Source organism: Quercus lobata, chromosome 3 (genome assembly GCF_001633185.2).
Source record: "Quercus lobata isolate SW786 chromosome 3, ValleyOak3.0 Primary Assembly, whole genome shotgun sequence".
NCBI lineage: Eukaryota > Viridiplantae > Streptophyta > Magnoliopsida > Fagales > Fagaceae > Quercus > Quercus lobata.
In genome coordinates, this window is record NC_044906.1 from 7,608,220 (window position 1) to 7,633,597 (window position 25,378).

Here is a 25,378-nt window from a genome sequence, read left to right on the forward strand (position 1 = left end):
TATAGATCTGTGGGGCCCAAATGATTTATGAGCCAGGCCCATCTACTCGGAGAGAATCCAAAGGCCCAAGCCGAGGAAGGCTATGGCCCAAGCTCGACAAGATAGCCTATGGATACTGCCGAGGGCAGTTCAGTCCTCGGCAGACCCAAAGTCCCCCCAGAAAGAAGGGTAAAAACGGTATAGGACTGAAGTTTGGAAGAAAGATCTAAAATATCCAGGGAAAGCTGCTTTTACTGCCATTCAATGCTCTGAACCTGACAGAGCCGCATTCTTTGGCTTTTACAACCATCCCCAACGACTTTGGGTATGGACTGATGGGACAAGTATCCGCCTTGGAAAGGTAGACCCTATACGTGGATGAAGAATAGTGGACGCAGGCGAGTATAAAAGGAAAAATAAGTAACCTAAAGGGGAGGCTGGGAAAAATGGCCAAAAACTAGAGCCTCCCAGCCCACCTCCAGGAGAAAGACTCCAGGGGTGAAAGAGAACCTAACCTTGTATGACCACCACGAAAAACCCACCGCCTGTCGATCAAGGCCTAGCCTTTCAAACCCACGCTCTACAAATCATATTGTCTGGGCCCTTTACGTACGAACCCGATACTGTTTTGGTTCGGTACTAAATCGTGTCCTTACAAGATCATATAGTAAATAATATCTGATTTACGCAAAATTTGACATGTTTAATAAGAACGTAAAGAGCATGCAAACTAACGGTTAGATTTTCAAAATATATAGCAATTTTTTTTTTTTTTTAAATGAAGAGTAACTCTGGGCTACAACTAAGAGGTGTAACTTTATGTAAAGCTTGTCTAGGAGTAACCCTGGACCCTGTAACTCCTATACATACCCTACTAAAGTAGAATCTAGATAGCTTAAAAGAGTAGGAAGGAAGGAATGAATTAATGTGCAATGAAAAAGAAAAGAAAGGAATCAAAAGATCTCTTTCTTTTCTTGGATGTTAAATGTAAAGAGAACGAATATTAGGAAAGAAAAAAACATTATGGAACTTCATTATCATTATATATGTATGCTTTACTTTTTAGTTGTGATCAATCAAGTAAGGTAAAAATCTATTTTGACTTTTTTTTTAAAGGGCAAAACGTGGCTACATAATGGCTACAATTCTCGCTAAAAAAATTGACATGATTACATATTTTGAAAATTTAACAATTGAATTGCTTGTTCTTTATTATTGATCTTTGATCTTTTGAAAATTTTGCAAGTATAAAAGATATAAGAAAAAAAATGTAAATTAATGGTGGATATGGCAAAATTCACATCCAAAATGTGTAAATGTATGCTCCTTTCTTCTACGATTAAGCAATTTTGGTTGGGATTAAGTATGTTGATTCATTAATTTACTGGTAAGCCACCAACAATTTTGACATTTTTCTCACTTGCAAAGAGTTTTTCTCTTTTGGTGGAAGATCAAGTTAACTTTAGCTGCAATGGTGGTGACTGAACAGTTCTTAGTGGCTGCAATTATGTAATAGTGGAAAGTGTTAGTATGGACAAGCAAGCAAAAAGAAAGATAATGTAAATGGCAGTAAGAATTCTGGACATGGATCAAAAAAAGATTAAATAAAAGAGAATATATAAGTCTAATTTGGCAAGCAAATCATAAATACCTTACCTTATTTCTCTTGTTCCAATGAGTCATACAACCCTAAAGTGGCAAGCAAGCACAAATGCTTTGCTTTGCCTACTTCTCTTTTTTTTTTTTTTGGAACAATGGCATAATAATCCTCTATATATAGTAGAAGTTCTAAATGAATTCTAATGAATTTGGATTTCACAAAACTAAAATTGAGGCTAACGTGGAACCTTTCTTAGGGTGTTTTGAAGCCAAAATTATATCTTCCTTTTGTAAGTATTGATAATTGTTTTTACAAATTTGTTCATATATGTGTGTGTGTGTGTTTCTATTGTTATTCATAAATGATAGAGTGCTTTGCTTGCTTAAAATTTGTCATATAGATGTTAAATGTGGTAACATTTCATTGCAATTGAAATTGACACTATATTTGTGTGAGAGATATTACTACCTAATGGTTTGGTTTATGTTACATTTAATGTATCATTGATAAAATGTATATGACTTAAGTAACTATTTTATTTTATTTTTTGAGAAAGAAGTAAGTATTTTCTTGAATCCAAGTTTTATTTAATATCTATTATAGGTTAATCACAAGCAATATTTCAAAATAACCAGTTGTAATTAACTATTAAATCTAAAAGATTACATGCCAAAAATAATAATAATAATAAAGACTAGTAAGTTTTAAATGCCTAATTACCTTTTTAGTTGAAAAAAAAAAAAAAAAAAAACCTTAGCAAGATGATTGTAGAAAAGAAACTTATTCCACAATGAATTTAGCAAACTATTGTTATAAATAAAAGTTTTGAGGAATATAATTTTTGTAAAAATTACCCAAAGTCTAATTTGAATCTATTCCTCATCAAATCTTCATTTTGTCTCATATTGATAGTAAGATAATTTAAATTCCTTCGTGAAAGTTAACAACTCATTTTTTTTCCCTCTTTTTATTATATGTGGGGAAGAGGGTTTTTTAACCTAAATTTTCTTCATCAAGAACACCCGGTAGTGTCATTGGGTTTTAAAATTATTGTCAAAATATTAAAAGACATAAAGATTAAGGGAGTGATAAATTGAGCAACCAAAAAAAAAAAAAATTAAGAGAATGATCTAATGGAAAAAAGGCATAGCTTTATTCAAGTAGAAACTATACAATTACAAATAAGAAATTACCTTGTTGCATTTCTAATGGTAAAATTGACATAATATTTATATTTAACGTTTCAGGTGCATTGCTGTTAATATATAAAAAAGTTTCGTTTTTTTTTTTTTTAAATGTTAAGTTTTTCACTTTTAACATTCCCCCACACCAGTTTTTACATTGTAAAATTGAAAATACCCACCCGGCCCAACCCATGACTTCTAAATTTTAAGTTTCAAACAATCAGGTCCAAATTTCTTTAATTTCATTCTAAAACTAACGGTATGAACCCAAACCAATAGCTTTGAATCTTTATTTAGCAAAAAAAAAAAGCTTTGAATCTTTAAAGAAAATGGCGTTTGTTAGATAGATTCTGACGCATCACTATCACTACCTGCCTCTTTCTCTTTCTCTGTTTCTTTTCGTATATTAATGTGAATCTCATCCATCTGACTATCTACATTTCGAATCACCCACCCCCCTTTGTGTCTCATCTGATGCCCTTTTCTTTCTTTTTCTCTTAACTAATTTGATGATTATATCTATGATTGTTACTGTGACTGTGCATGTCATAGAACAAGAAGATGGAGCAGCCGCAACAGTTTCTACATTTTTGCACTTGAAATTGACGCTAAATGGTTTAGTTTATGTTACATTTAATGTATCTTTTGATAAAATGAATATCACTTAAATAACTATTTTCTTGAATCCAGTTTTTATGTAATATCTATTATAAGTTAATCACAAACAATAGTTCAACCCAAATTTCTTAATTCCATTCTAAAAATCCAATTTTTGTACTTACTTTTATTAGACCCAAGTAATTAAAATCCTATAATCACCTCAATATCTCTCACAACCAAACTCCACATCAATCGTTTTACATCAAAATTGAGAATGCTGTCGTTAGATTTGAAACCAATTCTCACGCATTGCGCCCCTCTTTCTCTCTGTTTCTTTTCGTATGTGATCCATCTACATTTGGATTCACCCATCCCTTTGTGTCTGATGTCATTTTCTTTTTGTACTTATAGATAAATGTTACAGGAACTTAACTTCAACAAACTCAAAATTGAGGCCAATTGGAAGCTTTTTTTAGGTGTGTTTTGAAGCCAAATTGTATAATTCTTGCTGTAAGTATATACTTTTACAAATTTGTTCATATGTGTGTGTATGTTTTATTGTTATTTATAAACTATAGATTACTTTGCTTGCTTAAAATTTTTCATATAAACATAAACGTTGTAAAATTTGGGCTATGTTTGGTTTGATTGAAATTGATTTCACGAAAACATTTTCCTCATTTACGGGTACTTGGGGTGACTGAAAATGTTGGTCAACTATAAATTTTTTTTTTTTCACTTGATCATAAGATAAGAGCATTTATGGTGAAAATTAGTTTATACTTTTATTTTTCATAAACCATTTTTCACGTCGCCCAAACTCATCAATTGAACTTCCACCCCCCACTCCCCACTAAAATTCCTAGTCTTTGGTGGCCAACCACTATCGCTAACCGCTGGTCCTTGATTACAGTTTTTTTTTTAAAAAATCTAAAATTTTACTTTTTTTTTTTTTATTATATATGTGCTTGGGAGATGTGAATGTGTTAAAGTAGTAGAAAATATGTTTTTCATAACATTTATACAACTAAACACTTACAAATATTTTCTAGAGTATTTTTAGGAATGCAACCAAACACTTGGAAATTTTTTTTTTCGAAAAACATTTTCACATGAAAATATTTTATTGGACTTGAATTGACTCTATAGTTTTGTGAGATATATTATTGTTAAACTATGAGATAACAAAAGGTATATCATGTTTTTTTGGTTGGATGATGAAAGCTATATCTCTTAATTGCTTTTTTTATAAGTCATTATTTTCTTGATTCTAAGTTTTTTATTTGATATTTATTTTAGGTTAATCACATGTAAAATTTTAAAATAATTAGTTGTCATTTACTATTAAATCTATAAAATTAGTTGTTTATTGTGTTGAAGAATACCCCAAAAAAAAAAAAAAAAAAAACCTAAATTTTTTTTCATAGATTAGTGAGTTGTTAATGCCCAATTACCATAATATTTGAAAGAAAGAATAGATCACACTAATATTTGGTAAGGAAGGTAATTGTAGGAAATAAAATTATTCCAATAGTGGATTTAGCAAATTATTTTTTTTAGAAGAACCTAATCCCTATTAAATTTTGTCCCATAAAGATAGTTTACATTCTTTTTTGAACTAAGCTACAAAATCTTGTCAAAATATTATAAAGATTAAGGGAGTGGTAGAATGAGCATTAAAAAAAAAAAAAAAAAATTAAAGAGAGTGATTGAATGAAAGAAAGAGACACATAAAAAAAAAAAAAAAAAGCCATTATTCTTATTATTTATCCAAAGAAATAATATTTTTCTAGTCGAGTAAAAAAATCACGTTTTTATTATAATAAAATCAATTTATAGAATTCCTAATCCTATGTCTATGTCTTTCAGTTTTAACATTGCACAATTGAAAAGACCCACCCAACAAAAATACCCACCCGAGCCAAACCCATGCCTTTTAAACAATCTGGTCCGAATTGAACAACTCTTCACGCCCAAATCCCTCTGTATACGCTCTGTAAGTAAGGGTATGAACCCAAACCAAACCAAAAGCTTTGAATCATCAGTTTTTGTTATTAAAATCCAAACTCCAAAATGGGTCATTTTACATGGAAATTTAAAGAAAATGGTGTGTTGTTAGATAGATTCGAAACCAATTCTGACGCATCACTATTTTGATGATTATGTCATAGAACAACAAGATGGAGCAGCCGCAGCCGCAGCAGCACCTTCTACATTTTTCCCATTCAAACCATCCCTTGGCCTTCAAACAAGACGCAAGAGGTGAAGCTACTTGTTGTGGGTGCCAAGAATCAGTTTATGGCCCTACCTACTATTGTAAAGAATGCAGTCTTGGATGGTTTTGGTGGAGACCGCAATACGTTCATCATAAATCATGTGCGGAATTGTCGCTTGGGTTGCACCATCCCTTGCACCCAATCCATCCTCTCATTCTCTTTGATGGAAAGACACATTATCCTGAAGAAGAACACAAACAAAAGACCAAATGCCAAGTCTGCAATGAATCTCGCGGACAATACACTTATCGCTGTTACCGCTGCGACTTCAACCTTCACGCCACATGTGCTTCCTTACCGCCCACCATCCAATCTTCTCAAGTCCACCACCACCCATTAACCCCCTTTTGGAAGTGGATGTCGTTCACTTGTGACCTTTGCGGCAAAAGAGTCGAGGGTATACCTAATCAGTGTGCCCTATGTAGTTACTGCATTCATAATACTTGTGCTTCTTTGCCACGCACACTCCAAGTTCTATATCACTGGCACCCCCTCCACCTCATCCATTCTTCTCTTGAAGTTGAACTCCATCAATCCGACTCCCGATTTTGTCAGCTCTGTGCTCAAAAAGTGAACACAAACTTTGGGTTTTACTATTGCTCCAGATGCGATTTCGTTGCTCATCTCGGTTGTGCTGCGGACTACAGAAATAGGGACAACAAAAATTTGCTGGAACTTAAAGAGGGGGAGAATGAAGATTCAGAGCTGGATCAATCTGTTAACTCGTTAGCTTACGAAGTCAAAAATATCAAATTGGGGGAGGACGGGACTAAAATAGCCACAGAAATTCAACATTTCAGTCATGAGCATGAGCTAAAACTTTCGGATGATGAGGTTCTGAATAATGAAAAATGCAACGGGTGCGTACAAGCTATTTTCCCTCCTTTTTATGGTTGTGTAAATTGTAGTTTCTTTCTACATGAATCTTGTGCTAAATTACCAAAGAAAAAGAGACACCCGCTTCATCAACACTTACTCACCCTCTTCCCAAAATCACCTTATGGGAGTATATTTTGGTGTTATGCTTGTGATCGTTTTTGCTCTGGCTTCAATTATAGTTGTAAACCATGCGCGTTTAGTCTCAATATTCCATGTAGTTTAATCTCAGATATCCTTATCCACCATGGTCATGAGCATCAACTTCTTCTCTCAAGCATAAAATCTAAACATAATTGTAGTTGTTGTGATTCTAAAATTTCCCCAATATTCCGTTGTACCACTTGTGACTTTGCTTTGGACTTCAAATGTGCTACACTACCACAAACTGCAAGGTACAAACAACATGAGCATTCCTTCACTCTCTGTTATACTGCTGAAGATGACTCCGGTGAATATTATTGTCATATATGTGAAGAAGAACGCAACCCAAAGCATTGGTTCTACTATTGTGAAAATTGCGATTATCCTGCACATACCAAATGTATTCTTGGGGAAGACCCAAATCTCATGTAACACATATAATGGCCATCTGCCTGGAGATTCTTACACGTTTGTTTGTCACCTACACACCTTTAATTTCATTGAGAAAATCAAAGGCCACCCTCAATGTAATAGATGCAATACTTCTTGCAAAGATTTGATTTATCAATGTGCCTAATGTAATTTCTAGATGCACTATTATTGTTTATAGAAAGAAAAATGTTGTTTAAATTTTTATTCTATACTAAACAAAGTAGACAGAATTTTTGGTGCATGAAATTTGTAATTCTTATTCTATTTAATTTATTTTATTTACTTTTGAACTTAAGCTTAGCTTATTAGGATTGTTGTTTCGTACCACTCAAATGGCCACAACATTTAATGTATTGTCACATTTACTAAATTTAATATTTAGTCCTACAAGCAACTTGCTAAATTCTTCATTGAACATACCAATCTGGATGCTGGCACTAACCTTAAGGTGGGTTTTTCTCTATTTGTTTTAGTATATTTGGGTTCTTGAACAACATTTGAGCTGGTTGTTGGTGCTTATGTTTGTATAGTTGTTGGGACATTGGTCAATTCCCGATAGTGTGACCATTTTGGGGCAATGGATGGTGTTTGGAGGTGTATCCTACCTTTTTGAAAAACACCTTAGAAACCTTTTCTTAAATTGCATCAATTACAAAATATACAAGTAGTTTAGGTTCATAAGTTTAAAATGCAGCGTTGTTTTTGGTAAATTTGCTTGTTATTTTGTGGCAACCATAATAAATAGTTATTCCTAAATAATTTTTTTTTTGAAGTTATATAGAATTTTCCTAGAAGTAATTGTTAGTAAAATTTTAAGTTGGACTTTTCTTCTAAAAGATGTCTACTATTTTGCTTAAATAATACATGATATGCCAAAAATGTTAACTTTTTTGGATTCCAAGTGTGAAGAAATCGTATTAGAGGGAGGGGAAAGTTGTGGCCTTCAAAATAGTTTGTCAGGGCAACCATGCAATCTTAGAGAATATAAGAATTCACAAAAGTAGGTTGCCAAACCTAGAAAGGATGGTCTTCCTCTGAATTTATAATCAATTAAGTCAATTTATTTTTGTTTACTTCCCTTATGTGCTATTAATTTTCTTTTGGCAATGGACCCACCAGAGCATTGGAGAAGTGATGTCACCATCCAGGTAGAAATTGCTCCTTCACCCATCTGTTGGCTTGAGAAATATTGTAAGAGTTTCAATCTTATTTCTTAAAAAACAAATATATTTTAGATTGTGGTGTATATGTCTAGCAAGTGGGATTTATTAAAGTCATATATTTTGTGAAATTTCTTCTGAATGTCTGAAATTCTATCCGCTATTTATTCACTATTTATTCATTGAATTGCATATAGTTCTTACGACAAGCATATGTGGAGGCAACAGATTTCTTTAACCTGAAAGGGAAAAAAAGTTGTGAACAATTCTATAGTGGTGAAATTTCTTTATAACCTTTGATATGCTTTGTTGCATATGTAACTCAACATTGCTTTTATTGTTGCAAATGATGAATTGCATATATTTGTGTAATGTTTGAGTTCACCACTTTATAACTGATTAGTGAGCTCTAAAGATGTCAAAGCTGATTAAAATTGAAATGGTAGAGCAACTCAAGGATTCATTTTATAACCTTGTATGTGGGTAACAGTGTTGGGTCATAGACTGTTTATTTCTTGCAAAGATGTTGGCACTTACAGGAAAGGTGGGTTTATCTTTGATGGAATGGTCTGAGATGGAGTATTTAGATGGACAATAGAAGCAGGGGATAGAGTATATTCACTATTGCTTGAAGCAGAATGCATTGAAGAAACAAAGAAATCTTATACTGGATCTGATTAATTGATTAAGACAAGAATAATGGAGAACAAGATCCATACTTATCTTGAGTCTTTCTACTTAGCAGAGTCATTCAAGTTTTGATGCCGCAGTGAGCTTTCTAATTTGAGATTGGAATAATATTGATTTAAGGAAAATTGAGTGACCATGAGAAGAATGGGTGGTGGAATGACCGTAAAGGAATGACTGGTTAGAGGGAGTTCCCCCTCTAAGAATTGCTTTTTTGTTTAAACGGTCTTCTTTTTTTTTTTTTTTTTTTTTTTTAACAAAAAAAACTTTATTGAAAACCAAAACAGGCAAAAGACAGAACAGCAATGGGACTGCCAATAACTTGCTGACATGCCTCTTCCAAGGTTACATTTACAACAACAGATGGGCTATTCCCTAAATCAAAAGATTCAAAAATAGAGTTAAGCACAGACCATCTAGCTAAGGAGTGGGCTGCTCTGTTTGCAATGCTCATGAAAGATTCTTATCAAATTTTTGCAAACGTGCTCATAAACCACAAATTTGTTCTAAAAAACAACTTGGTTTCTACACTTCCATACCCGTTCAATTACCAAAGCACCAAACCTGCTCATAAATATCAATGATGAAGCTCATGAGCTTATTAGTATTGCTTGGCTTTGTTTCACCTAAAATTTTCAAATTGAATGATGTGGGTATATATATTTTCATTATTATTAAGGGCTTTTGAAAGCAATACTATAGTTATTTGAGACATATAATACTCAAAACTTTAAGCTATTGGCTAATGTAAGCACAACAATGCTATTTGCACATATTGTTGCACACCTGTTTTCACACTTGACCTCTAGGCCTTCATTTTATATTAAAAGTTAAAACAGTGATCACATTTCCATGAAATTCAAAACTGTTCTCATTTTCTTGTGTTACTCATGTTAACTCATTTTGTAATAATTTGGTATGTAGTCTCTATCATAATCAAGTATACATGTTATAAGATGCTACACTTATTTATGTTGGGACCCTTTCTTCCTCCCTTTTGTTTTCTTCCCAATTACTTGTGTTTAATTGAACTTCTTCATGTAATGGCTTCCTGTCCCATGTCATCTTGTAGGTCACTACTCTGGACATTAGTAGATGTAGAGAAACCATTTGCCATGGCAATTCAAATTTTTGGACCGAAGTGTTGGTTTGATATGAATTTGAGCCTTTATTTTATTTTATTTTATTTTTGCACCATTATTTATAGTCTTTGAGAGATGGAGTGAGGTTAAGGAACCAATTGGCATTCATTTGGAGCCCTGTTAAAACTTTATGTTGCTTGTACCTAAGTGATCAAGCTTTGGGGTATGGTTTTTGAGTGATGCATTTTTACAAATTTTGAATTTTATTCTTCCATATCATTGAAATTTCTTTTTGTAGGTAGCATTGTTGTAATTTCATTTCAGTCATATTCAAATCAATTTTTCCTCTTTTTGAGTTAAACTCTCTTCCTTTTTTCTCAAATATGTGGATGCAGATGGTCTTTTATCCTCTAGTGGGGTTCATTAACAATATTTTAATATACTGGGTGGAAATTTAGAGAAGCATTTCAACATCTTATTCTCAGGTAATTTCATTCTTACACTCTTAAGTTAAGTTATTTAGGAAATCTTTTTTTATTTTATTTATGTATCTTTAAGTTTTGAGTGTTTTTCACATTTTGGAATTAAATCACTATAATGTGTTTTTGTTTGTTCATTTTTTTGCTTATACACAATTAGTACAAGTTCAACTTTTGATGCCATTGTTATAACTTAGGCAAATAGCAATTGTTACACAAGTTAATTGGAGCATATTCTTGTCATAAATATTGAGATCTTTTTCTTAGAAGATCAAAAACCCAATTGCTACAAAGGTCTGTATCGTGATTTGGATCAACTAGTTACTCCAATGTGGTGGAGGGAATGCGCATATTGCTTACCTGTTGTTTGATGAAATGGCTGTCTTCTTTGGAACAACTCTGGCCGCACTTAAGATTGTACTCCATTAAGCGTGATTTTGTTTAGAATAACAAAAATGTGACAGGTGCATGCAAGTCATTCCAAACCCGTTTTATAGTTGTGCACAGTTTAGCTTCTTTCTTCATAAATCTTGTGTTAAATTACCTAGAAAAAAGAAACATCCACTCACTCACCTCCCGAAGACACACTAAATAAGACTGATTGTATTACTTCAATCTGCCTTCAAAGGATAAGTATTAAAATGTCCAAGCATTTATTCTTCTTGTTATTAAAGTCTTCAAAACGCTTTTCACTCATTGAACTGGGAGTAGATCAGCTCTCGTGAAAATCATTCAATTGTCTTCAAAATAAAGATTAATAAGCTGCATATTCTCACATCTGTGATGGAATTTGAATTCCTTGCAACCAAGCATCCTTTTTTTAGCACCTGAGTTAGGAACTCCATTCCTAGCAGAAACAATTAAGGGGACAATGATCCCTCTATCTCATCCCCTTGGCTCCTCGAAAATAACCCGCTAGTCCTCCATTTAGATTCACATAGTATGTAGGAGTGGTAATAAATCCACAACTTGAAGGCATTGAAAAGTAAACTACCATTCCAGATTTTCCACTGAATCATAAGCTTTCCTAATTTCCACCTTGATGGTACACCTGTCTTGGCCTTATTCACATTTTCTGCCATATTCCTGCCAGGCACAATGGCAATTTGGTTGGGGCAAATAATATCATTCAAGCATGCTTTAAGTCTTAGTCAAGTTCTTTGTGATGCACTTATAAATTATATTTCAACCAAAAAAAAAAAAATTGGTCTATAATTCCCCCATGGCCCACACTTGAAGGGTTGCTCACTTTTTGGACAAGAGTCATAATTGTTGCATTCACCTCTTGAAGTAACCTACCTGAATTGAAGAATGATTGGATGGCATGGACTACATCTGAAGGGATAACAGGCCAAGTTTTTTTTAAAAACAAGCTGTGAAACCATTAGGGCTTGGGGCCTTCTCTCCATCCAAAGAAAACATAGTCTGTTGGATCTCCAAACTTGGAACTAGCATTTGCAAATTTTCCATTGTGATCTATTGCAATTTGGAAGTGTAGAACTTGCTGAAAGTCTCCCCGTATTTCTTGAGCCAAATGCCCCTCAAAGGTGCCTAACAGATTTTAATAATCGTACCCTGAACAAAACTTGGCTCCAAACATGTTTGGAGCTATCTTTTCCAACTCATTACGTTTTAATTTATAAGACTATTCATATGTATTATTTAAACAAGTCACATGACTCATTAACTAAGTCACGTGAATAAAATTATATATGGATGGTCTCTTCAATTTCCACGTAGTGGATTAAAAAAAGATGGCCCCAAACTTTTTCCACCTACAGCAAATCTAATTATTTCACATGTTGAGGATCTGTTATCTTTTTCCTCTGATCATCCTTCAGACAAAGTATTGAGCTTTAAGCATATCTTATTTTTTAACTGCAATTTAAGATTGGAGAAAGTATTGAGCTTTAAACAATGATTGATGTGGCAAAACAACTTTTGATAATAGATCGGTCTATCTTTCGTCTTGTTATCTTATTTTCATCCAAATTCATCTTCTTTCCTGTCTACAATAAAACAAATGTATACTTGAAGTACAGATATATGTTCCAAGTTGCAACTGTGTCATTGAATTGTATTACACCTTTGTATTTTAAAGTTGCAGGTGGAGGTATGAAATTGTCACCAAGAATGATGTCACTATACAAATTGGCAGCGTTATTATGTTGAACACGTAGTTAAAGGTTAGAAACTTAGTTGGATTCCATTGGTAGCTCAATAGCAATACATTAGTGGCCCTTTGAAATACTGCTGAAGCAGGAAAAAAACTTTTATGTTCATGGTGGTTTTTCATACCCTGATTCAAGTTTCCTAATCTTAAGATTATATATGCCTGAGACGGTGCAGTACTCTTCACCAGTTTGAAACTGAAAAGTGAGCATATCTGCCCGATAAAACCAAAAAAATTTCTAAAACAGACAATCCCAACAATATGGTCTATCAGATTCAGTCCAGCCCAAGCCCCAAAGAAGAAGATGGTGAGATTTAATTAGACAATTATGCTGATGATGTGACCATTTCAGGGCTATGGGTGGTGTTTGGGGTGTATCCTACCTTTTTGACAAAGCTTCTTAGAAACCTCGAATCTTGAATTGCAGCAGTTACATAATATACAAGCTGCTTAGGCTCATAAGTTAAAAAATGCAACATTGTTTTTGGTAAATTAGCTTGTTATTTTGTTGCAACCATAATGAATAGTTGTTCCTAAATACAAATTCTTTGAAGCTATATGGAATTTTCTGGAAGCAATTTTTAGTAAAATGTGAAGCTGATCTTTGCTTCTAAAAGATGTATGCTATTTTGCTTATGCATGATATGCCAAAAAATATCAACTTGGCTGCATTCCAAGTATGGAGAATTTGTCTTACATAAAGGGGAAAGTTATGGCCTTCAAAATAATCTTTGAGGGCAACTATGCAATCTTAAAGAAAATAAAAATATACAAAAGCACGTAGCCAAACCTAGAAAGGTTGGTTTTCCTTTGATTTTTAAATGAATTAAATCATTTTCTTTTTGTTTACTTCCCTTACGTGCTATTAATTTCTTTTGGCAGTGGACCCACTGGAGCATTGGAGGTATGATGTCAGCATCCAGGTAGAAATTACTCCTTCACTCATCTGTTGACCTGATTAATATTGTAAGAGTTTCAGTCTTATAATTTCTTTAAACAACTATACTTCAGATTATGATCTGTATGTTTGACAGGGGGGGATTGATTAAAGTCATGTATTTTGTGAAAATTTTCTACTAAATGTCAAACATTCACAAAGGAATTAAAAGTATTGTGCACTATTTATTCATTTTAATTGTATATGGTTTTTATGACAAGCAAGTGAAGGCAGCTGATTTCTTTAACCTGAAAGGGGGGAAAAGTTGTGGACAATTCTATAATGATGAAATTTCTGTAGCCTTTGCTGGTTTGTTACATGTGTAACTCAGCTTTTCTTTTATTGTTGCAAATGATGAATTGCATATATTTGTGTAATCTTTTATTTTTCCACTTTATTACTGATTAGTGAGCTCTGAAGATGGTGCCATAACAGTGATGGGTCATAGACTCTCTATTTCTAGCGAAGATGTTGGCTCTTACAAGACTCTTAGGACTAAAAAATAAAACTATTAGGGTTCTATTTAAATTATAGATTTTATATTTTGTGGACAAATCTAAGCTAAATTATCCAAGTTTAACTGTGAAAGAGCAATACTAGTAATAAAAAGTTGCAAGAACTTCCATGCAATTAAAAAAAAGTACACGAAGTCAATATTATGATATTACATTTCTAATTGTTGAAGCCATGCAATTGAGAGAAACAGGACTAACATTGAAAACCTCACCTTCAACTAAAAGATTATTAGAAAGTTGGTCCACAAATTTGATCTCTTCAAACGCTATTTTCTTTTACCTTTTGTTTGGGTTTGGTTCTCAATTTGGTCTTTGTTGAAGAGAAAGTCCAACTCCAAGGAAACAGACAAGTCATTATGATGAAATTTACCACAAGTTTCCTGCCTTGTCATTATAATTTTGCTAGTAAGCCCTTGCCTTGTCTCTTTGAAATTATTTTTTTGATAGGTACTATATAATAGAGCTCATGATATTGTCAAGTGGATAAGAGTAAGACTCCATATGCACAAGCTACCAAATTCTGGAGCTTCATATGTTATAGCTGCATCTCTCTTTCTCTGGGTACAACAAGGTACATTCTCTTTGGAACCCTTTAGTTAGTTTTCAATTATTATATATGTCTCCATGCCTATGAAGTGGGATTGAGTTTCTAGATTTGTGTTATTAGATCATGATATTTTGAGATTTATGTTCTTGGATAATGCTGTTTTAATACTTGTGATCGTAGTCAATATTATGTGTTCATAGTCCTACTGATTTGCTGCTATTTAATTAAGTATGTTTTGAGGCAAATCTAGGTCCATATTTCAACTTCAAAACCCCACAGATTCATGTCTCAACAAATTAGCACCTTTGTATAATCTTTAAACAAAGTAATTATCATAAGTGTTTTTCAGAAATTCAATCAACAAGGTGTTCATGGGAAATTCCTTAAGGTGGTATAAACAGGGTCAGGTTTACCTCCAGTAGCACTTTAACAGGAGATATCCATTTCTTTTAATGGGATGCTGCCACATCACCTATAACTTATTATGCGGTTAAAAGTTTTTTCCCTCAAGAACACTGTCAAGCGTCACTCTTGGCAGCACATGAAATCACACAACTCTGATATCTCCCTTGGGAAAAAGATGAGCTTTTTACACTGATAAAGAAAACCAAACCCCAGAAAATAGATCCAAAACTAAACGAAGACATTAACAAAATATTGGGCTCAACGATCCACTTTCAGTACAACTTTCGAAGGCAAACTTGGAAAAGGGCACACCAATTTGTATAGTGCTCCCTCCATAGGTCCCTTGGTAATTAAAAATTTAAAGAAAAATAAAGGAATTGGAGTTAAGATGAATATGAAGATGATGATGCAGAGTGAATATGACCCAGAACATTATAATATATTCATATTAATTTCAAATAGGGGGCAAGCTGGACCCTTTAATACCAGCAATGTTTGGTTTTCCCTTGTTGTATGTGAAAAACTCAGCTAATTTAGCCCTGTGCTGCAAAAAAAGAATTGACTTTTTACTTTTTAGGGGAAAAAAAAAGGGAAGAGAGTGAGAGAGATAGTAACAGCAAAGTGTTAAAAGTTTCATTTAGTTTCTCACCAAGTAAAAATGAAATAGCCTGTGTTTTAATGTGATGCAGGAGCATCCCATTAAAAGAAAAGGATACCTCCTGTTAAAGTGGTATAAACATCTGTTGATCTAGCAAATGAACTATAATGACCTAATTGGTCCAAACTGCCGTACGATGTCCAGAATTACTCAAAGATTCAGATCATAAGTTATGAGAATGGTTATAGAACTTTTTTTTTTTTTTTTTTTAAATTTCTTATAGTATAATATGCTTCAAATTCTTGTAATTCATTTTTGCCATAGTGGCAAGGTGCAACCGAATTCACAATCTAAATTAGACATGACCTTGATCTTTAAGCAAAGATTGATCAATATCCTCTAAGTGTCTTTGCTTAGAAACTGATTATAGCCTCTTCTCGTCTTATCTTAACATGTTATGTGTGTATATCAATATTCCAATTTATAATCTAAGGGTTTGGTGGACAAGATGAATATATGTTTGAAAATGAAGAGGAAAGCAAAATAGGAGACGTCATTTATGAAAGATGGAAGACTATTATTAGAGGAGCTTCTTGTGTTTTGCAATGGAAAAAGCAATCCAATCTGTATCTTCTTTGCCAAAGAGCTTAGAAGAGCAACAAACAACTATGACCAACGCCAATGTTTTCTGCAGGATGTTGTTTTTGAGTTTTACAAGGGTTATCTGGAAGGTCATTTAATCTCAGTCAAGAAGCTTAGAGATGAAAAAAATTTTGTTAGTAAAGACATTGCAGTTGAAGGCATTCTTCAACAATGTTCTAAGGCTCTCTGGTTGCTGCTTGGAGCCTTGGAGACTAAAAATCCAACTCTAGTGTATGAATTTGCAGGTCACAGCATTCTCTCCAACCGTATATATGAGACTCATAGAGACCACTTTAAGCCAATACCATGGAAGTTTCAGATAAGGATTGCAAGGGACATGGCTAAGGCAGTAGCATATCTCCATACCACATTTTCCAGGCCCATCATCCATAGAGACATTAATTCCTCCAAATTCAAATTGGATGAGAACAATGTTGCTAAGTTGATTGATTTTTCACTCTCAATATCTATTCCAGATGGTCAATGTAGAAGATGCTATATGTAGCAGAATAGGTTATGCTGCACTTGAGAATGTGGTTACAGGCTATTTAACTGAGAAGGCTGATGTGTGTAGTTTTGGTTTGTTTCTATTTGAGCTTTTGGCTGGAAGGAGGTTTGGCATTTCTTGCTGTAATGATGAAGCCCTTCAACCAGATTGAGTGAAGTCCTCTGTTGAACAAAATCTATTGATTAGAATTGTAGACAAGACATTGCTGGCAGAAAGAATCAACCAGAAACAATTTCTTGATTATGCAATGCTTGGCCTGAGTTGCATCTCTAATACAGCAGAATATAGGCCAACAATAATTGATGTCTCAATACAACTCAGTTAAATTTATGAGCCTGTCTTGCCTCCTTAGCTCAGCTCTATCCTAAATGATTATTCAAGTCTTCTATGCTTGATGTAGCATTTGAAGACACAAATATGTCACCAAGAGTAAAGTCATTGAATAAAGTGGTTGCCATATTACAACTTATGTGGGATAAAGTTAGGTTTAATGTCAGCAACAATTGCAGCAGGAAACAAAACAATAGCTACAACCAAGAGCAACTAACAAGAATCAAACACTGAAACATGGATTTTCAAAAAATGGCAAAGAGACCTTTTTAGAATAAATTTCTTTACTTGTTTATGCCAAATTAACATGTATCAAAGCCAAGAGCATTTTAGTTTAGAGTTATTGTCTACTCTCTTTTCTAAAGTAAATCAGGATTTGAATCCCCTCTCTCTCATTGTTATAACTATTGAATTATATATAAATTTAAAATAAATACTTATAAAAAAAATATAAATTTAAAATAAATAAAAAGAACATTTATCTACACCTCACCAATCACTGTTTGCACCAGCTCATTCTCTTGTCTAATGCTTCAAACTATTTTTTAGTTCTATTAAGGCCCAATGTTACATTTATAAGGAGTGATGTTGCGGGCAACACATCTTATGGGATTGGCCATCTTTTGTATTTGGATTGATTTAGAGTTTCATTTTACTTTGTATTCATATAGGGATTACTTTTTTAGATTATTATCAGTTGAGAAATTTATGGTACATGAACTTTATTTCTAGAAGCTATATAAGAAAGGATACAGTTGGATTTAAAAAAAAAAAAAAAAAAAAATTAGATGTTTGATTAATTATATTTGATATTTATAGGGAATTTCCAAGCTGTTAAGGTGCTGATTCCTAACAACTTTGGTGTAGATTCCTTAGTTTTCCTGCTTGGTGCTAATTCCAAGAAACCTAAAGTGTTGGTTCTTCAGTTTATATTTTGAATTTGTTCTTTTATCTTCCTCTTTGATATAGTCCTGCATCAAGCAAAGCTTAAGCCTAAGTAAACTTATATTTGCAATTTAAGTAACCTAACCGGCTTGTCGTACTAAGATTAGAATAGGGTTAGCTAGGCTTGCTTATAAATACCCTCCAATGAACAACTTTATGTTATCAATATCAATTTTGTTTGCTCTCTTTTAAAATGACATTGGAGTTGTAGCTTAATGAAAAATCGTTTTGAAATTCTCAATATCCATCATATTTTGTTAAAATAAAAGAAAAATGATTTTCCAAAGTATAAAAAAATTTCATTTTGTCAATGCCTATAAATCTCGTCAACATGTTTTTCCTCAGTATTTTAAAACATTATAGCACAACTTCTCATACATCATATCCTGATGCACAATAATAGAATGCTTGAAATGAAATTACATGAGGTGTGGCTTGACAGCAGGAGTCTTTGTCCTAGCACCTAGAAAGAAGCAGTTCGAGTGATAGCTCCAGTAAGGCCCATATGATACATGTAGTATTATTTATTACCGTCACGTGGCATGGGTTGATGAGCTCACACTAGAGACTCCACCAAAGACTCCCTTTTTTATTCAACCAAAAAAAAAAAAAAAAAAGCCCGAAATGAACAAAAACAATCACATTATCACCACTATCAGAGCTCTTACCATCTAAAATGAACGCTTTAGGATTCTATACAATTCTAAATTAGTAGATTTTATATTTTGTGGAAAAATTTACCCTAAATGATCTAAGTTTGGTGGTCTGATTTGGTCAATCAGCCATGCATGCCATTAAAACAAAGTCAACTTGCTGATATTTGTTGGAGCCATGATGCAATCAAAAGAAACAGGACCAGCATGGAACACCTCACCCCTAAGGCCCTAACTTAAATAAATAAATAAAAAGGATGAGAAACCTGGTCCATAAATTTGATCTCTGTACATCATTTTATTTTTTGGTCTGGCTCTCAACCAGGTACAACACGCGTGTATTAGGAAAAATTATAGAGTCCTTTGATAGACCACGTCATTTGTCTATTATTCACTAAAAAACTTCCACTTGTTTAAAATTGTTGAGTCAGTAATTAATTTCTATTTAAAAAAATTTTCTAATTAACAATTTTAAACAGGTGAAAGTTTTTTAGTAAAATAGTGGACCTCATCACTTGTCCACCATGTGGACCTCATAATTTCTCGTGTATTAGATGAAGGAATTGAAGAGAAACTCCATGGAAAATGCCGAGTCATTAGGATGAAATTTCTCTGTTTCCTGATTTGTCCTCATAATTTTGATGACCTTTCTTTAGTGGACTAAGTTTTTTCCTTTACTCTTTGAATATAATATTTTATAGGTATTACACAATTTAGCTCATTATTTATTTTTTATTTTTTGAGAAGGAATAGCTCATTAAATATTGTGTAAGACTTCCCCATCCACAAACTAGCAAAATCTGATAAAAGTTTGTCCTGATTCTCATTTTATAGCCATTTTTATTGAAAATTTCATCCAAGCTCTTCTACGTGATGTTCATAGTTATGAGAATAGTCAGCTTGGACCAACAATAATAAGTTAATTACTCTTTTGGCCAAGAGTCTAGTAGCTCGATTACAGGCAAAGCTAGGGGCCATGGCTTTTCTTAGCTTTTAAAATTTTTTCACAGCAACTAATTTTCTTAATTTCAATCATAATATACTCGTTGGTGCCACTCAAATTTTTGAATTTGGCCTCTCACAATGTAGAATTTATACTAAAAACATTTATAATTGGCTCTCAAATTTTGAACTCGTCTTGAAAAGCCCCCCAAAAAAAAATTGAACTCTTTTGAAAAAAGCCCAAAAAAATTTAACGTATTATAAAAAAAAAACCCAAAAAATGAAATTGGCCCAAAAATAAAAATACCCAGTCCATTCGTTGCCTAGAAACACAGTCGATCAACAGTTTTTCTCCTCCTCACACCGGACTTTCTTGGCCTCGCATAGCGATAACAAAGCTGACTGGCTATCTGTGAAATGGATAGAACTATAGCAGCTTGAAAGACTTTAAAAGTTAGATACACAGAGAGAGAGAATAACTGAGATGAGATCAGAGGTAAGTGAAATAATGTGTTGCGGAGTAAAGAGATTGAACAAGACACTTGGGAATACATGGAAAAAATTGAAACGCATGTTTTGGCTTTTAATGTTTAAACTCTGACTCTTTGGTTTTATGATAGTATCACTCATAACACTTATTGTGAAAATGTCGCAAGCATTGATATACGTGACATAGTATTTCTGTAATATTTAATTAATTTTGCCAACTACTTTCCCTACACCAATGTATCATTTACTATTGCTTCTATTTATTTATTTATTTATTTATTTGTAAAACGTAAAACTAATCCTCTAAGTTTTTTCAGATTTCATTTCAGTCCTCTAACTTTCTTTTTGTTCATTTCAATCCTCTAACTTTCAAGTTTATTCAATTAAGATTTTTCCATCAACTTTTGTTATATGTTGTGGTTAATTTTTCAATTTTATAAATTTTTCTTCAAATTTTTTAAATTGAAAAAATTCAATTAATGATTGAAAAATATTTTCCGGATTTTTTTTTCCAAAAAATTTTAACAAAAGTTAACGGAAATGCCTTAATTGAATAAATTTGAAACTTAGAGGACTGAAATGAACGAAAGCAAAGTTAAAGGACTAAAATGAAATCTAAAGAAAGTTAGAGGGTCAGTTTTGCATTTTAACAATTTTTTTTTTTTTTTTTTGGTCTTGTCAAATGTCAATTGTCACAATTTTTTTGTGAAAATATTATTTTAATCTCTATATTTTGAAATTATAGTTAATTTAATTTCTATATTTTGGTAATAGTTAATTTAGTTCTTATTACTTTCAATTTGCAGTTAATTTAATCCTTACCACTAAAGTCATTATTGAAAAATCTTTACGTGATGCTTACGTGGCTATTAAAATAATGATAAATTTTTTTATTGACATTATAAAATGTCACATCAGCATTTTAATATAGAAAAATTAATTTGTCAATTTTAAAGAGATTAAAAAAAACACCAACTTTGAAGCGAATCGGAGGAACGTTGAAGAGCTGTTTGTTTCAACATGTTCAGCGTGAGGGGAATAGATTAGCTCATTGTTTAGCTAAAAAAGCAATTTTATCTGCAAATACTGATGTATGGGTAGAATCTCTGCCTGAGAATGTGGAAGATGTTTTCCATTTGGATTTGCCTTGAACTTATGTTGTTTTTTTAGTTTTGGTTTTTCTTAATAATATTTTGCTTACCTTTGTCTCCATTGGAACCATAACACCTTCAATGATACATGAATTGGGTTCAACAACATGCAATGGAATGTGCTGATGGAACTTGTTGGTGTTGTGATAATATAATCAAGCTGATTTGGATCTGTAGTGTTGAGGAGTTGATCAAGCAAAGAAATTTGGTGGATGTTCTGTTCAAGGTTCAACATGATGTACCATCTTTGTCTTTGTACTGTTCCCCAGCATATGTAATAGGATGATCTCTCTCTCTCCAATTCGGCCCCAAAGAGGTTCTAATAGGCGTGTGGAGAACGACTTTGGGACAAATGAGGCTTCTGAACAAATTTAATTGGCTGAAACCATCCCTATCTTTGTGGAGATTGATTTTATGGGTTTATGTTCTTTTGAGTTTTATGTTCAAGATCTGTGTTCACAGATCTGGAATTTAAAGGTCTCTTATTCTTTTTCTTTTTTCTTTTTTAATTGATAAATTGATTTTTCCATTTAAAATGCTGATGTGGCATTTTCTCATACCAATAAAAAAAAATTATCATTATTTTAATCGCCATGTAAACATTAATTGTGCTAAATATATATACACACCGTTTACCATGTAGGTATTTTTCGTTAATAACTTATAAATATAGATCAAATTGAATGCTACCAAAATGTAATAACCAAATTGACTATGACCTCAAAATGTAGGGATCAAAATAGTATTTTTACCTATTGATATTGGGTTTCTTTCTCTCTCTCTTTCATTTGTAGTAAATTATATTTGGTGTAACATTTTATTATGTTATATGAGTCACTTTTCATTGGTGTAATATATTCAAAATCACACCGTTAGATTACATAATTTAATTATCCTTAACACGCTTTTCAATTTTCATGTTAATCAGTCGGATGTAGTTTACTTTTTAATCACTAAATTCACTTTTTTTAATATATAATTTATAAAATAAACTTAACATTTATTTTATTTTATTTTTTTTTTTTTTGGCAAAAAAAAATAGCTATTAATCTCTTATCATCTAAGATTTTGTAAGATAGAGAAATTTTTTAGAGGCAATTTAATATCTAATCAACAATTCACATTCTTTAACCCATTGGCAGTTGAGCCTGCATGATGACACAACTCACAACCTAACCGTCAAGGACCAATTTTGAATCGAGCAACGGCCTAAGTCAATTCTCCAGTTATATAAAATGTCATTCATGTGCACCTACGAACAACAAAATATATGACCTCGACCCTACAATCTTGGAGATAACTTCGAAATTAAAGGGGACAAATGACACGGGATAGAATTCCAAAATTCTTGAGATAATGCAATCTCTAGTGGGAGTACAATTGTACAAATATAGAGCACCACCATGAACCTGGAGAGGTATGCAAACACCAGCACCTCTTAACAAGGTTCCGTTGTGTTATTGCAGGTAAATATGGGACAAGTGATCAAATTGCATCATCGGAAGCCAATCTTAAGACTGACTTCTCATGACAAACAGAAGCTCTGTAAAGCAAGGGTGGATAGAGGTGGCTTAACAACAATCTACGTGTTGACTATACATATGTGATTAGAAGTTCTATTTGAAAAAAAATAATAATAATAACTTTAAAAAATAATATAATATATTTGGACCTAAACTCATAGAATAAACTCTCTTTTTTTTTTTTTTTTTTTTGAGGAACTATAGACTAAACTTTTAAGTTAAATGTTGTCTCAATATATTATATTAAGGGGAAAAGTTGATGAATGTCGTAAGGACATGTTTAAGAAATAATTTTGGAAGCTTTTTATGAGAAAAGGAAAAAAAAAATGATATTTTGACAGTTTTTTATATTTTCCATAAAAGTATTGTCAAAATTTTCTTATAAATTAACAAATGCCATAATGGCATCCATTAACAAGACCCTATTTTAAGACCCAATCACAAAGAAGATATTTTAGCTTAGTTTAGCTCATTTACAGACATCTTGCTAGCTTTTGTCACCTTCAAGGTTGATGGCTTTTGGGAATAAAATATGAATTTTATATGGATACTATAACTTTTTTTACATAAATTTTACGCAAAAACACTATTTTAGTTCTTATATTTTTGGGTTACAGTCAATTTAGTTTTTACATTTTGGTGGCAGCCGATTTGATCCCAATTATTTTTAACTTGCATTTAATTTAGTCCATATCATTAAATCACTAACGGAAAGTACATATGTGACTAATAGTGTGCATTATTAGCATGTCTAATACTAACGTGTCTAAATTTAAGTGTCCACGTCAACGCTTAGATGACAAAAAAAGTCACATCAGCATTTTAAAAAAAATAATAATGAAAAAGGCAAACCATTAGCACCAAAAATTATAATAATAAACATAAAAAATACAAAAATCTTGGAATAGAGAAATCTAGGCTAGATAGATCATTTTGAAGAGAAGATAATAAATATACTACACGCAATAAATGAATACATATATTCAGCACAAAATGAAAATGTATTTTTTGGATTGGTACAAGTTGAGGCTGGGAATCTTGAAGAACTGCGTGGGTTACTTGGATTGCTAGCAGTGGCTCTCCTTCTTGGGCTCACGAATATGTTCTAATGTTTATGTATTAGTCATTTTGTGGCTATGGAAATTGAAATCCTAGGTTGTAAATGCATTTTAAATCTCTGATTAAAGCTTTGTATGTTTTTTTTTTTTTTTAATAAATTGGTTCGCTTTTTTAACTCATAGAAGAAGTTGGTTCTTTATGACATTCTGTTCTCAACGTTTGTTGATTTTGAATTTAGGTATGCCTTAATTGGATTAGTAAGGAAGATAAGAAAGAACGAGAAGATTGTAATAATATCCTGTGATTATTTAGTTTGGCAGTGCTGGATCTGCAATTGTTGGTGGTGTCGGATTGGTGTAGGGGATCTGGATTTAATAATGGTTGTGTTGGACTGTTTGGGTGAAAATTTGAATGGTTACCAAGAATTGATAAGAAAATTAAACGAAAAAAAGAAAAAGAAAAAAAGAAAAGGATATAATTGGTAAAAACATAACGAAAGAAAAATATTTTAAAAGGTTGATGTGGCTTTTTTTTTTGCCATCTAAGGACTGACGTGGATACTTAGATTTAAACACATCAACATTAGACATGCTAAAATGACACCATTTTTTTTTTGACGAAAGATAGATGTGTATTAACTTCAAAATAAGTTGTACAATGGGCCTCCTAAAGAGCAGGCAGCCCATGCATGAGCTCAACAACGTGCCATGCTTCGAGCCAGGCGCTGGTACTCATCCAAAAACGAGACTGCTCCCTTTTAAGAATAGCATGCGGCGGAGTTTGAGTTGCTTGACTTGCTTCAAACTGGACCCGGTTTCGTGCGTTCCAAATTGACCATGCCACCATTGCCCCACGTCTCGATATCCTTTCTTACTCAATTTCTCCACCAAGGTCCGGGCTAAGCTGAGGAAACACACTTCTGGAGCTTTCCGCGAACAAGTGCCCAGATATTTCGTGCTAAGGGGCACTGTTAGGGTCCATGTGAACCTTCCTTCGGCAGAGGTTGCTCGGGTTGGTAGGATGTCCAAGCAAGCTCTCCACACAAAGTTACGCACCTTAGGAGGGATGGGTAGCTTCCATAGCCTATTCCATATCCTCTTGTCATCCCCTGCTTCGGAGTGTTCTTCACTTGACCTCCGGTGAATACACACCATTAGACATGTAGACATTTTCCATTAGTGATTTGACAATAAAGATCAAATTGAGGGCAAGTTGAAAATGACTAAAACTAAATTGACTGTCACCAAAATGTAAGAATCAAATTGACTATGATCTCAAATTGTAGAGACTAAAATGGTTTTTTCGCTTAAATTTTATAAACTAATATTTTATCATTTATCAAAAAGTAATTCACATATTTATTTATTATATTTTTTAAGTTCAACAATCATATGTACTTTACTATATTAATTTGTAAAATTTTGTCTATATTAATTTATAAAGGTTATATAGTAAAGTTATA

The 25,378-nt window shown here is 32.8% G+C and overlaps 2 protein-coding genes across 4 annotated transcripts; both read left to right on the forward strand.

Moving 5' to 3' along the window:
- Positions 1 to 3,784: 3,784 nt before the first annotated feature.
- On the forward strand, positions 3,785 to 16,649 carry LOC115979439. 3 transcript variants are annotated; one of them, XM_031101484.1, is made up of 7 exons: positions 5,344 to 6,499; positions 8,211 to 8,282; positions 10,416 to 10,505; positions 12,601 to 12,685; positions 13,555 to 13,595; positions 14,572 to 14,695; positions 16,562 to 16,649. In XM_031101484.1, exons 1-2 carry the CDS (start codon positions 5,544 to 5,546, stop codon positions 8,224 to 8,226), a joined length of 972 nt encoding a protein of 323 aa, XP_030957344.1. In that variant the 5' UTR covers positions 5,344 to 5,543; the 3' UTR covers positions 8,227 to 8,282; positions 10,416 to 10,505; positions 12,601 to 12,685; positions 13,555 to 13,595; positions 14,572 to 14,695; positions 16,562 to 16,649. The 3 variants fall into 3 exon arrangements, with proteins under 3 accessions (XP_030957343.1, XP_030957344.1, XP_030957345.1); XM_031101485.1 differs by lacking the exons at positions 10,416 to 10,505; positions 12,601 to 12,685; positions 13,555 to 13,595; positions 14,572 to 14,695; positions 16,562 to 16,649 and adding an exon at positions 10,011 to 10,255; XM_031101483.1 differs by lacking the exons at positions 8,211 to 8,282; positions 10,416 to 10,505; positions 12,601 to 12,685; ... (1 more) ...; positions 14,572 to 14,695; positions 16,562 to 16,649 and adding an exon at positions 3,785 to 3,873 and having other exon boundaries at positions 5,535 to 7,627.
- Positions 16,234 to 16,975, forward strand: LOC115980225 (non-functional pseudokinase ZED1-like). The gene is made up of 2 exons (XM_031102500.1): positions 16,234 to 16,749; positions 16,793 to 16,975. The coding sequence occupies exons 1-2, from the start codon at positions 16,234 to 16,236 to the stop codon at positions 16,973 to 16,975; spliced, it is 699 nt and encodes a 232-aa protein (XP_030958360.1).
- The last annotated feature ends 8,403 nt before the right edge of the window (positions 16,976 to 25,378 follow it).